Source organism: Chelonia mydas, chromosome 8 (assembly GCF_015237465.2).
Source record: "Chelonia mydas isolate rCheMyd1 chromosome 8, rCheMyd1.pri.v2, whole genome shotgun sequence".
NCBI classification, from domain to species: domain Eukaryota; kingdom Metazoa; phylum Chordata; order Testudines; family Cheloniidae; genus Chelonia; species Chelonia mydas.
In genome coordinates, this window is record NC_057854.1 from 76,569,624 (window position 1) to 76,583,599 (window position 13,976).

Consider the following 13,976-nt stretch of genomic DNA (forward strand, 5'->3'; position numbering starts at 1 on the left):
TTCAATATATGAAAGGGAGAGGGTTACGCTTTGCAATTCCTCATTCTCCGGATATTCCAGATTTGTGCACTGCCATCTCTCCCCTTCCCCGCCAGCTCCACCTTTGCTCACAGTACCCTTCCCTCTCAGCTCTGTGTAGTACCACCCCACACATGTGCATAGTCCCCGTACCTCACCTATGCCCCATCCCGCCTCAGCGCTTCTGGTCCTTGGGCCTCGACCCTCCTCTGAGCTTGTGGCCCCGGCTCTCCCCAGCCCTGTCCCTCAACCACAGCAATAGCCCAGCCCCTCCGTTCCCCTCCACCGCCTCTCTCTCCCTAATTGCCCCCTGGCCCTGGCCCGCTCGCACTCACCGAGCTTGCCGCGGGACTCCTCCAGCTTCTGGATCTGGTTCTCCAGGAAGAGCACGGCCACCCCGAACGTCAGCACCGCCAGCAGCTGCAACTTGGGCGGCAGCATAATCCTGAGCAGCCCCATGAGCAGCAGCAGCAGCGCCGCCCGCCCGGGATCACGACATAACGTGGGGCCCGGCCGGGGAGGCCGAGGGGAGCCTCAGCCGGGCGCAGGGACGCAGCGCGCGAGGGTGGCAGTGAGGCGCACGAAGGGACACAGACGGCTCTCACATCCCTCGAGAGCCCCCCCCGCCAGCACCGTCCCAGCCGCCCCCCGCGCCAGCCCGCCCCTCACTAGCCTCACTCCCCGGCCGCCAGCCAGCCAGCCCGCGCCCCTCCCCCCGCCTGCGTGCGCTGCTCAGCAACCGAACGCCCAACCGCGCACACCCCCACCTAACCCCACCATTGACTAGCAAAACACACGCTCTGCCCACGGCCCCTCTACCATTGGGCGGCATCTCCTGCGCCCCACCCTCTCCCCTATCCCATTGGCCGGTCAGTCCAATTCACCGCCCACAAATGCTCCACCCCAATAAAACGGATGTACGGACGTGACGCCCCTCCCACACGCGTTCCTTCTCTATTGGATACCTGCTCTGAAGTCCGGCCCACATATCTATATATTATTGGGCATTGGCACCGCGGCAATCAGCAAACTCGCAGCGCCATTGGTTAATCTGGTTGCCAATCTTCAGGATTATAGGTCTGTTCGCTTTTGAGCTGTAGGTTATAAAAAGAAAAAGGACCCCAGTGGGCTTACTACGTTGATGCCTGAGTAAATTTCCGAAATGATATCTCCAGCTACATTATAAAGCCCTTCCCTTGATAGGGCCAGGTAGTTCCTCTGCAGATTCGCTACGTATAGAGCCCTGGGATAATCTTTTCCCCCGGCGGTGTAAGGGCCCTACTCGTACATTTTGCTTCCTTCGCCGTAGGCAGCGAAAAGTCACCCTACGAGGGCGGGGTCTTGAGAGCAACCTCCCGGCGGCGGTGCTGACAGCGCAGACCCGCACTGAAATGGCGGCGGTTACAGGATTAACGGTTCCGGGGTGCTGGCCCCTTTGGTTCCTGGCGGTGCTGCAGGCGGTGAGGGCGGTTTCCAATCTGGTTGGGCTCGAGGGAGAGGGCTGCTGTGGGTACCCTCCTCCCTAGGGAGACTAAAGCCCACAGGGCCTGGCGGGCAGAGAGATGCCGGCTGAGGCGGGGGCAGCGAGTGACAGAGAGAGACGTGGCCTAGCGGCCGGGGTGGCTCTTCTCATGCTCGTTTCTTCTTCCGTAACTGACAGCGGCCCATTCTTTCTCCCTGCTCCCGCCTGTGCCGTTCTCCCTCCTTGTGCCTTCTAGAAAGCGGCGGCGCTGATTGTCCCGCCCGAAGGGAGGGCTTGGTCCTGCACTGGCTGACGCTCGTGGTGGATACGGTTTAGGAGGGTGGGTTGCTCTGATTTGGTTGTGAGAGGTAGAGTCTCTCCTCTCCGGGTTACCCTCTCGGTTCTAACTTGGGTTGACTATAACTAAAGAGTTGTTGTTCTCGGGCCTGGGCGGTAACTCGGGAAACGAGTTAGGTGGTCTTCTCCTTCCAACTGGATGTTGTCCATATGCATCCCTAATCCGACACCGTACCGTAGTATTGGTTAGAGCTTGGCCTTCTCAGAGCAGGGAGTGGTTTGGATTTTGTAAAAGGGCTGTGTGGCTGCCCCCTTCGACTCATGGTTTATGGAGGTTGTATCGTGAGGAGAATGTTGTGTTATTGCTGCCCTTGCTATATCTGATCTGCAAGACTTTTCCCTTTCTGTAGTGTGTTTTTTATTAAATAAAACATTTTTTTAAATACCCTTATTTTCCCATCCTCCCAAAAAATGTAGGATTGTATTAAGTACAATATTTATCCCTTTTCACTGAGCTGCAAAACACACAGCTACTGAAAGTACCGTAGGAGGAAAATTAAAGGAAATGTTATAGAATCATAGGACTAGAAGGGACCTCCAAAGGTTATCTACTCCAGTCCCCTGTGCTCATGGCAGGACTAAGTATTATCTAGACCAGAGGTTCCCAAGCTGAGGGGCACAGCCCCCTAGGGTGACGAGGAACTTTCAGGGGGTGGGGTGCAGTGGAAGCCTGGACCAGCCCCCATGCAGGCAGTGAGGGAGCGTCCCCCCCCAGCTCCTGGCCTCACCCACACCACCAGCTGTGGACCCAGCCTCGGCCCTGTTACCCCTGCCTGTGTCCCCCTCCTCCTAGAGGATGACCTGGCCCCACTCCCCGCCCCAGCTTGCGGGGGGTAGGGGGGCATGTGAGGTAAAAAGTTTGGAGACCACTGATCTAACCTGCTCTTAAAAATCTCCAGTGATGGAGATTCCACAGCCTCCCTAGGCAATTTATACCTTTTAACACAGGAGTTCTCAAACTGGGGGTCGGGACCCTGCTTTGCCTCCAGCATTTATAGTGGTGTTAAATTAAAAATACTTTTTTATGTTTACAAGGTGGGGTTGCACTCAGCGGTTTGCTATGGGAAAGGCCTCACCAGTAAAAAAAAGTTTGAGAGCCAGTTTTAACATGTTCATTCTCCCATTGAAAGATGAAAATAATAATAAATTATTTAGGGGTAATAATACTTAATATATCGATGATTGCCAAGTTTCATTTTGGGTTCATTACATTTTCTGCCTTTTTTTTGTTCTAAGCATTCATGTTTTATTTCTCTTCCTGTTGCTCCCTTCACTCATGAATGCTGTAATCATATGGTAATGGGCTGAACTGTCCAGGGTGAAAGCTGTGTGGGGCCAGAATGTTTTCTCATAGCTGAAGTGTGTTGTTAGACCATGCACTCACACAGAACTAGGCCTGCTGAGCTATTTCCTGAACTTGTACCGGGGGCTGCTTTGGAGCAGGAAAGCAAAGTAGGCTTCAAGAAACTGCCCGCTGCTACATCCTCAGGAGCACGTATGCTACAACTCTCTATTGCAGATCTACAACGCTACACGAGTTTAAGTGAATTACCTAAACTGAAAAAGCCAATTAGTTGTAGAGTCAAGAGTAGAACCCAAGAGTCCAGACTAGCTATCAAACAGCATTGCCTTCCCACAACTGCAAATAATTATTTTAAATGCTAAAATATGTAATATTGTTTATTCGCTTTCAGATATCTGTGTATGGGGCGCAGTTATCATCAGAAGCATGCAGAGAACTAGGCTTTTCCAGTAACTTGCTATGTAGTTCTTGCAACCTTCTGGGACAATTTAGCTTGAATCAACTAGATCCATTCTGCAGAGAGTGTTGCCAAGAAGAAGCTCAGTTTGAAACCAGAAAGGTAAGTTTAAAGCAAACCTTCAAAACACTTTCTGAAACTTTTTAAATTAAGTAATAAGTTTCCTAGACTTGTATAAATACTCTAATTAGAACCTCATTTAAGTCATGAGGAAATACAGCTATTACATGACAGTCCAATATAAAGATGATCTGAATTTGAAAGTTTGGCACAGTTCAGCTTCTGCGACAATGCTCAGGTATGAGTACAAGCATCTTTCGTTTTTCTGCAGTTGCCCTTCTGGTCACTCAGGTACTACTAACTAGCTTTGGTGGGAACCCTGTTCAACTTTGGTTGATTGGAAGAATGACTGGAATTTGAGGGGAGAAGGGAAGCAATGAAGGATAGGAATAACTGTTTGTTTGTTTTTTGGCAACAGCTATTATTGCCCTAATGACCCAAGTATTAAAGGACACTGAAGAATTTTTTTCATTTTATTTTAATCTCCATAGTTTTCAAAATAGAACAGTTTGAAAATAACTATCAATAATTATAGCCAAAATCTATAGATTAAGTATACATCACAATAGTAAGCCTAATTATTTCAATGTTACTAAATTCCAATAACTACTTCAGGTTTCCTTTCTATGGTTCTGAGGGAGCAAAAAATTAACTGGCTTTATTTTTTACTTTGTGCCAATATATTCAAAAATGTCAGCTCATTTCTGGAAATTACTATAGCTAGTAAGCCAAAAGAGAGAGCGTGAGTATAAAACACTTCCTGGACTCGGTCCATACAGAAAAAGCTCTCATTTCAGTCTGACAGATTAGTGAATTTTAAAATTATGTAACAGAATGGCATAAATGGTTGACCTGAATTTTGAATTTTCTAGCTCTTTCGTAACATACATTGTATATTAGTTTTAATCATTCTTTATTTTTTATTTTTTTTTTAAATGGTAACAGATCTGTGTGTGACTTCACCCTTGTCAGCACTTGACAAGATAATTCTAGTAAGTTTTACTTGACTGGAAACAGACACACAATATTAAATGGAATAGGAATATAGACCTGGCAGCTGACCTAGGAAAAACTGCACAAGTATGTGGTGATGGTATAGGCACAAATTGCATGATAAAACCAGGGCTGACCAAACTTACTGACCCTCCAAGCCATATACGACAATCTTCAGAAGTTCAAGAGCCGGGGCACACCTCCTGGGACTCGGGGCTCCAGCCCCACAGGAGGCGCCTGGCGAGGCTTGGGGCTTCAGCCCTGCTCCTGCTGCTGCCCTGAACCCCAGCAGGCACATCCTGCAGGCTGAAGCCACGAGACCCACCTCCCTGTTGGGCAGAAGATTCTGTCCCACCACTCTGCTACAAGGCAGAGGTCCCGAGCTCTCTCCCCACCCCCCAAAGTCTGGTAGGTGGAGAAATGGGGATGGGAGACTGAGGGGCTCTGCCAGCCACACTTTAACTGTAAAAGAGCATACAAAGCTGGACTTCATTTTTGTGTTAAGGTTGTGGGAGAGGGAGAATAGATGTGAAAACACTGAGTTAACAGGAATCAGTTATAATAGGTGACTGATGCAATGCACCCCTGTATTCACATCCTACACACTACTCTAATAATCTTTGTACAAAATATGCCTTGTGAGTTATGTTTTTGGCAGGCTTCAAAGGTGCTTGATATTAAATCCAAAAACTTTAATGTTGTGTTGTGTTTCCAGTCCCTTGAATGCTTCCCTTCTCAACCATAGCATTACATTGATATAGGTTTTAGCTTAATTTTGTATGTACTAGTGGAAAAAGATCATAGAAGGAGGAAGGAAAACTATATATGCAAATATTCTCCTCTTCTACCCAATACTAGCTTCAAGTTCTGTCATGGTGCCCCATCCATCTGATGCATATGAAGTGAAGGTCTAAAGTGGCAACTGATGCTGGTAGTAGGAATAACTAAAATGGGGTGAGAAGATTTTCCTATCTGAAGTGTTTAAAGAGGTGGCAGTATGCCAGTGCCATACCAATTATCAACTTGGTACTAGTGAGGTTGTGCTAGAGGAGAAGCTGCCGCCTTCCAGGTGTGTTAAAGGAGAATTAATAGAAAAATTTCTGGACTGACACTCAGTGTTTAAGATCTTCCTGGACACTTCACTTTAGACATTGCAAGACCTTGGATTTGAAGATAATTTGCCTTGACACCAGGTTCATTAGTCTTGAATCTGAAGTTTTGACAGTATGGCGAGCTGCTTAAGATGATAATTTGATTTTAGTACAGTTAATTCTTTCATTGGAAAAATGGATTCTTCTATTCAATGGTTTAGAAAGGTTGCACCTCTTACTCCAGTTCCCAAACTGAGTATTAAATACATGAGCCTCTTTGAAGGCCCATCCTGTGTCAGGGACAACTGTAAGGTCCCTCCATTTTGTGCTGAGTTTATTTGTTCTGTGATTGTATTTTAGCCTTCTCTACAATATGTAAATGTCTTTGGTTATTTTTCCTGTCATAAAAATGAAAAACATTCACACAGCTACTAAGTAAAACACATGTCAAATATATTTAATTAAAGGGGATCTAAAGACTTGTAAAGGACAAAGTAACTATCTAGACAGAGAATTGAAAGTGGGGAAAATACTGGATTCCCTTCCTGTGGATAGGGAACACTTGAGAACATGAACATGAAAATAAGGAGGAGACCTAGCAGTCATCAGCAACTAGTTAATTTCAACATAACGTGAGAAAGGGTTCGGAGAATGCAGTAGTAGAAGTATATTAGATTTCAAAAAGTCTAAGTGTGGGGACTTGAAAAAAATCTAATGAATATTATAAAGTTAGAGAAATTAGTGAAGTGCCTTAGTATGAAGGCTGGAAAATCTGAAGACAGTTAAGATGAAAGACTGTGGTTCCTTTGGGGGATGAAAGAATGCCAATAAAAGAGGCTATTGTAGTTCAAAAAGGACTGCTCAAAGATGAAGTTAAAATACTATGCGTAATGTTTACTCCATAATGTTTACTCTACAACAAATTCAAAATACACAAGCTATGCTACTTGATATCTGAACAGATCTTATTCACAATAATGCGTTTCAGTATTAGAGGTGGGATGGAATAAAAAAAACCCTATAACACACACCCAGAGATAGCACCTGAAGAAATACAAGAATCCTGCAGGGGGAGAGGAAGCAGTCCTTGATTGGTACTAAGGATCTGTATTTAAAACATTGTATTGCCTTTTCTCCATGAGTGAGATTTTCCAAAACCTGTACCAAGGACTTCAGTATAAGCAGAAGCTCAACCTATGAGGGAAGGTTGGGGAAAAATATATGGGCATGTTTAGTTCTGAGAGAGGATGACCAAGTGTGGGGCGGGGACCTGATAAGTCTTCAAATATGCTACGGGCTGTTTTACAGAGGACCGTGATCAATTTTTCTCCATTTCTACTGAAGGTAGGGTGAGTAGTAAAGGGCCTAATGTGCAGCAAGAGAGATTTAGGTTGGATATTAAAGAGAACTTACTAACTACAAAAATAAGCACTCAAATAGGCTTCCCTGGGAGGTTGTGAAATCACTGTTGTTGGAAGTCTTTAAGAACAGGTTAGACACCTGTCAGGATTGTATTATTTTAACTGGCTGAGTAGATACAATTTTACCAGTGGGAGTAATTTATGATCAATCTGACCATGTACAGTGGAGTTCAGATAGTTATTATCAGATGAATTCTTAATATTCATGATGTGAGAGTGGGCCTTCTCACACATCCTGCAGCGGTCTTCCAGAGCCATGAGATTGTGTGTTCAATGTTTTGACAACTCTCCACTTCAGGAAACAAAACTTGCTATCCTGGACTACTTTACTGAGATTTAAAGGTTAAATTAACTGAAAATGGAAACTTGTAGACTTCAGGCAGTGTTGCCAGCCATCTTCACTATTATTTATCATAGTTGAACCCCTGGCCGCTATCAGACTGCATACATGGAGTTGGGGAGTGTCAAGAAAATTGATCTTTGCAGATGCTGCTGCTGCTTTTATGCAAATACTATATATTTTTCCGAGTTTCCTTAGACCATATTCAGGTCTCAATTTAAAATGATTATGAATAATTAAGATGTCTCCCTACTTGCAGGCTTTCCAAAAAATAAATTAACTGAAGGCTGCAGAACTAATTGGTATTCCCCTCTCTTTAAAGCACTTTCCTTTTGGCTCATGCTGTAGCCACTCAGCCTTCTCCCTTTGATGCCTGTACAATGGGATAAGGATTTATGGTTTGTCACACAGATTAACAATATTTTCTCTGAGAAAATACTTGAAGAAATATTGCAGTTCAATCATTGTCTGACTTAATGTGCATGACCTTTCATTTTCATCTGACAGTGTTTAAATTGAGTTTAATGAGATTAGTTTTACATAAATTCTGGAAAATGCCTATATTTGCTATATACTAGTGGGAAAGTTTTGTGCATTTTTTTTTTTTTTGAAACAGGTGGGAAATATTACAAGTGGGAAGAGAAAAGAATAAGATCATTAGCGGTATATGTTGTGAAAACTAGTAGGCGATACAGGATCCCTGTCAATGTGACTGCTTTTCAGCTGCAACATTTGAACTTTTCAGCTTTGACTCTAACCCATCCTATATACTAACTGAGATAATGTTGGGGTTATTTTCCAAAGATATGTCTTATAGATGTCAGACCTTGGACACCATTGCACTAGTAAAATCTGGAGCCAAGATTTAAGTTACCTGTTGAAGATCAGTGCACTCTAGTACTCATTTGAAGCTTAATTGTGTAACAAATCAGTTCTTTGCACTACATAGTCTGTTGACCAACTGTGATCAGACTCTGCAAAACCATTTCTCAGGTGTTATAAATGTCACTCCTCTGGCTTATTGTCTTTCCAGTTTGAGAATGCTTTATGTTGTACATAGCCACCAAGTTGGATATTGTAGGCATGTGTGTCTAGATGTCACTTTCCCGGGGAATGACTAAGCTATAACTATAATTTCTAACAGTTGCGGGTGATGAGAGATGCCACCCTGCCTGAAGTTAAAGAAATCTTAATTTTTACATTCAAGTGTCCAGTGAATCATCTTAACTTTCTTGTACTAAAAGGCATATGTTTAAGAAAATTCTCCAATCTACACAATACTAGTATTTTGTATAGCATTTTATTAACGCATTTCACACGCAAACTTCTGTTTTATCATCTTGACTTAATGTTTCTAGGTATATGCAAAAATAAAACATTTTACGCTGATAGATTCTTAATTACATCTAACAAGCTAACAGTGTGAAAACCTATGTTTCAATATTTATAGTCACGTATTCCACAATAATTGCCCTATAGACACACAGTGGAGGTTAATTTGGGCACTGTTTAGAATTTCTTCATTTAGAATGCAGTGTTTAAGAAAATCACAAATTTTATTGTATAACTATTTTTAAGATTAATGAAGTTTTATACTGGGACATGCTGAAAATGTGTGTTGTGGAATTAGAGGGATTTCTGAAGCTGTGGTAGCTTTGTGGTAGTTCATTTCTTAGGCCTCCCAGTTTTTGGCTCTGATGTTACAAAGGCTTATGTATGTATTTAAACTTACAGCTGGTGAAATTCTGGCTCCATCTCAGACATTGGAAGTTTGGGGAGTGGAGCAGATAAGATTTCAGCATGTGAGTAGTCACAGTGACTTCGTAGAGACTACAGTGTGTAAAGTTAAGCATGTTAATAAGTCTTTGCAGGCTCAAGGCTTTACAGGGTACATCAAGAGTTTCCATTTCAGTAAAGCTATTCAACAGGATATGCTGTATATTTAAAGGGAAACAGAAATGATATGAGGTACTACTTGATTTCCTGGTGAAAGAAAGCTATCTCTTTATATTGCTTTACTCTGCCGCAGTGCTCTTGCTTGGATTTTGTGGCAAGTGCATTAAAGAAATGACCCTAGTAGGGTTCAGTACTCATTTTGATTATCCTTCTGTCCTTTCTTACTCAGTCTGCTGCCTTGTTGGAGAAACTGTCAAGTCCCATTTGATTTGAAGCTGGCTCATTGAGTACCAATTTGATAAAGCCAGTGAGACTAGGTCAGAATTGCCAAAGTGATTAATCAAGGAAGCACTAGTACTAGTTGCATTTACAAATTGGATAAGAAAATAAAGATTGACTTTTCAGTTATTTCATATCAAATATTGGATTGTTTTACCATGGTTGTCGTAAGATACATCATCACGTTGCAGTGATCTTTTAAAGAATGTCAGACTTTATCCTATTAAACTCGTGTAAAACCATTGCTTGGAACTGCACAGCCTGGATTTGCCAGGTTTTTAAAACTCAAACTCTGAAGAGTAACTTCCCCTGTAGAAAAAAGAAAAGGAGTACTTGTGGCACCTTAGAGACTAACCAATTTAATTGAGCATAAGCTTTCGTGAGCTACAGCTCACTTCATCGGATGTTCCCCTGTAGACTAACCCAATTTGATAGTGTTGGAAGGAGGAGTGAAGAGTGTCTCTTCTGATTTTTAAATCTGTCACATTTTAAACTGAGTGGCATAGTATCATAAAAAGACTATCTTCAAAATAACTGCAGCATTTGCTTTGTAAACGAACTCCCAATAAAAGCATCAGTTCCCAAAGATTTAGTAGAACTATGAAAAGTTTAACAGTGGTGCAGTTAGTAATATAGTTTTCAACCCAGAAGCAAATATTTAATTTATGGTCTTGTAAAAATCATTCAATTAATTTTCATTCAACAGCACCAAAAAGTGAGTGTGTCAGTGATTTCTGATGACTTGCTCACTGCAGCAAAAAGAGTTCTAAAACAAAAATGTTTGCTTGAAATCCTTTTATGTATATACTTATCTTTTATTTAAGACAGCCTTACTAATATTTACTCACCGTGAGCTTCCATTGCCAAAGCCAGGATAATAACTGAACTTTTAAAGAAATCCCAACCTGAACTACCATTGAGGAAATACTCAAGATCCTTGATAAATTCATAATGTATGGAGGGTCTTAACTGGGCTCTGTGTATGGGTGTAACAAGGTGCTGGCTAGGAAACCCTGAGCCAGACCTCTGTCATGCCAGCTCCAATCAGGATGGGGAATTGGAGCTGGCTGAGTAAGCCCAGGCCTAAGAGACAAACAGGGAACAGCTGCAGGCCTTGTTAGCAGTCCTTGAAGCTGTGAGCCTGATGCTATATGTAGCTACAGGGTAGTAGGAATTTATACTGTAAATAAAAAGCAAGGGTGATTGCACCAAAACAGAGGTCTCTGGCTGGTTTGTAGGCGCAGAAAATAGAGGGGCCCGCCTGGGTCCTGTTACAGTGGGACTCTGCAAAGATGGGGCAGCAGTCATGACCATAAACAACAATGAGGTTGCAGCATGAGTAAAGATAGTGGTACTAGCAGCAATTTGGACATTGCATGATTCATCACCGAGTTTTGATGTTGAAGTTGCAACCTGAAGTACAAAGTCCTCACCCATTCTTATTAAAATTGTTTATAAAATCTCAAGCAGTTATCTTTTTCATTTGCTGTACAAACAGATGGGCCCTGACCACACTGAGCTTCTGTTTCACAGACAAGTCAGGTGGTTGTCACATGGGAAAGTGTTACAGGGGTCTTTGAATTTTGTTACATCAGAACTTTCCTCTGGAAAAGAGGCCTTGCAGATTACATGTATAATGTGGACGACTTGACTAAATTAGCTTACCTGATGGACATATTTGATAAATTGAATGCTCTGAACCTATCACTTCAAGGTAGGAATACAAATGAACATCAGACTTATTTAAAAAATGGAGTGAAAGTGATCAGAATGGTATTAAAGATTAAAGACTAAATATAAACTGGATTGTATTCCCATTTTGATGAATATTTTCCTGGAGTCCAACACAAATCTCCAGATACAGATTGATTCGAAACCCATTCTCCCTAACTGTTTACTCCATTCCAACCTTAAGTTACTTGCTCAAGAAACTATCAAAATTGTCAAGTGATTACATGCTAAAGACCAATTTTTCAAATATAAATCTAGGAGTTCTGTTACATGAGTATGAAGAACTCAGAGACGAAGCTGTAAAAGTGCTGTTTCCATTTGCTTCCAGTTACCTCTGAGAGATTAGGTTTTCAGCCATGATTTCTGTGAAAACTAAATATAGGAAAAAAAAATTAAACTCTGAAAACAACTTACATCTGGCACTATCAGATTCAACCAAAAGTTGTACAACTATGCAGTTTGGAACAGGCGCATTCTCACTGAAATCTTAGGCTGTCCCCAAACATGCCAAAAAAATTCATGTTTTCAGTTTATAATTTTTAAAACCCAGATTGGATAATTAAACTATATGTAGTTAAATAAAAGTTGCAGTGAGTTGGTTTTAAAAAATAATTGTGGGGAGCCATAAATGTCTAAAATATCTGTAAGGGAAATGCAGTACTAAAGTTTGGGAATCATGGTTCTAAATAAAGCAGGAATGTGTTCTTGTGTGGAGCAGCGCTTTCATTATTCTAAATCATCAAATATGAATGACTGCAGGTTGTGGCACAAGAACAATAAAAGTTTCCAAAAGCAGGAAATTTCTTCACAATAGGGAGTTCATAAGCTTACAACTCAGCACCTGGATTTTTAAGTTACCTTTTATGGCACTTGGACTGTGCACGCTGAGCTGCCAATAATATGGGCAAAGGAATAGTCAGAAAAATATAGGTTAGTGATGTGTTAGTATATTTAGCCATTTGCACTGAGAATATAAAGAGAAATTCAGCATCAGCTTATTCACCCCCCTAGTGCTTAATGTAATAGTGCACAAGGTTAAAAATGTGTAAATTTGGCACTTGGCCTGTTTTTATGTTAGCTAAGAAATTTTAAACTTCACATACTGTAATGCTTGAAAATTTGTTTTCTCCATCTTTAAATTCACCAGTTTGGACTAATAGTTCAATGTTGCTACAAAGTTTTGAAGAAATAAAACACCAGAAGTATTACTAAAATTGCCTTCTTTGATATGTTAGTCGGCAATCTAGGCTAAAGCATTTCTGAAGTCCTACTTGAGTTAGCTTCCTGCTCATATCCGGTTCCAGGTTCTGCTAGACACTAAAATAATTGTAGCATTTGTGATTCTGTCATTTGGCTGTTAATTCAGTTCCTTGTACCAAAACCCTTAAAACTGCTGACAAGCAGAAGGAAACCACAACAAGATTCAAAAGTACTTCAGATTTAGTGACATTTAGCAAGATGATGCCAGCCTTCTGTGTTTCCCACATTTCCCACATTTTTGAGATTGAAGAAACAGAAATTGAAGCCTTCTTCCCAGTCCATATATAGCACAGCAAGAGATCCCTCACTGGAGTATTTTGCTGTTTCCTTCCATCTTCTGCTCGGTGTCCCCGTCAGGTTCCCTTTGTTTGACCCTTTGACAGCACTCCTGTTCCTGTGGTTTTATTAGTTGTCCCTGAAATAACTTGGCTTCCAGGTCCTGTGGATCCCCCCCTTAGGCTGGGGGGACCATTTAACAGGGGGCAGGTTTCCGCCCACCCACTTCCTGGATCCCAATAGGATCAGATGGTTTCCCCTGATTAACAGAAACCTCTTCAGGGTATATCTTCACCAGAATTAGTAGGACTGACTGGTGCCAAGATGTGAACAGCCAAACTGCAAAACCATATCCAAGTTACTGTTTCCTCACTAGTAATTTAGAAGTTGCAGCAAAACTGAGATTGCATTAAAAAGTGTTTTGTTTGAATGCAGTTGAATTACTTAGTGTATTTGTCAATATGGCAATGAGTGGTGAAATAGGGAGCTGCAGAAAGACAGTAGCAATCCAGTATACAGAGAAGACAAGTTTTGTTATTTAAGTAGCACATTTTTCTATTTAACAAAGGGCATTCACAAAAATACTAACTAGTTAAGGTTGCACTCAGGTATAAATTTAAAAAAAAAGGAAATATAAAGTTTAAGGATGAAAAGGTTGCAAAGTCAAACATGCTAAGTTTGGAAATGCCAGAATGAATGTTTCCCAGGAAACCTTAATTCAGACCCTTTGTGCATGCACTTTATGATACTGCCTTTAATTACATGCAGAAGTGACTGGGTGAATTTTGTGTGAGGGCATATCTGCACTGTAATTAGACACCTGTGGCTGACTCATGCCAGCTGATTCAGGCTAAAGGTCTGTTTAATTGCAGTATAGACATTTGGGCTCGGGCTACAGCTACCATCTTGCAGAGTCTTGGAGCCTCAGCTGCAGCCTGAGCCCAAATGTCTACAGTGTAATTAAACAGCCCCTTAGCTTAAGTCCCACAAGTCAGCTGATATGGGCGACCATGGCTTTTTAATTGCAGCATT

The 13,976-nt window shown here is 41.9% G+C and overlaps 2 protein-coding genes across 3 annotated transcripts in view; one reads left to right on the forward strand and one right to left on the reverse strand.

Moving 5' to 3' along the window:
* HS2ST1 (heparan sulfate 2-O-sulfotransferase 1) overlaps positions 1-814 on the reverse strand; it is a 168,405-nt gene extending 167,591 nt beyond the window's left edge. Inside the window, exon 1 of one of the 2 annotated variants that reach the window (XM_037906013.2) lies at positions 354-814. In XM_037906013.2, coding sequence (XP_037761941.1) covers positions 354-477 — 124 coding nt within the window. In that variant the 5' untranslated portion in view covers positions 478-814. The remainder of the gene's footprint in view (positions 1-353) is intronic. The other variant, XM_043552815.1, reaches the window with a different exon arrangement.
* A 233-nt stretch (positions 815-1,047) lies between these two features.
* Positions 1,048-13,976, forward strand: part of SELENOF (selenoprotein F) — a 35,893-nt gene continuing 22,964 nt past the window's right edge. Inside the window, exons 1-3 of the mRNA XM_007068780.4 lie at positions 1,048-1,167; positions 1,328-1,478; positions 3,532-3,699. Coding sequence (XP_007068842.4) covers positions 1,160-1,167; positions 1,328-1,478; positions 3,532-3,699 — 327 coding nt within the window. The 5' untranslated portion in view covers positions 1,048-1,159. The remainder of the gene's footprint in view (positions 1,168-1,327; positions 1,479-3,531; positions 3,700-13,976) is intronic.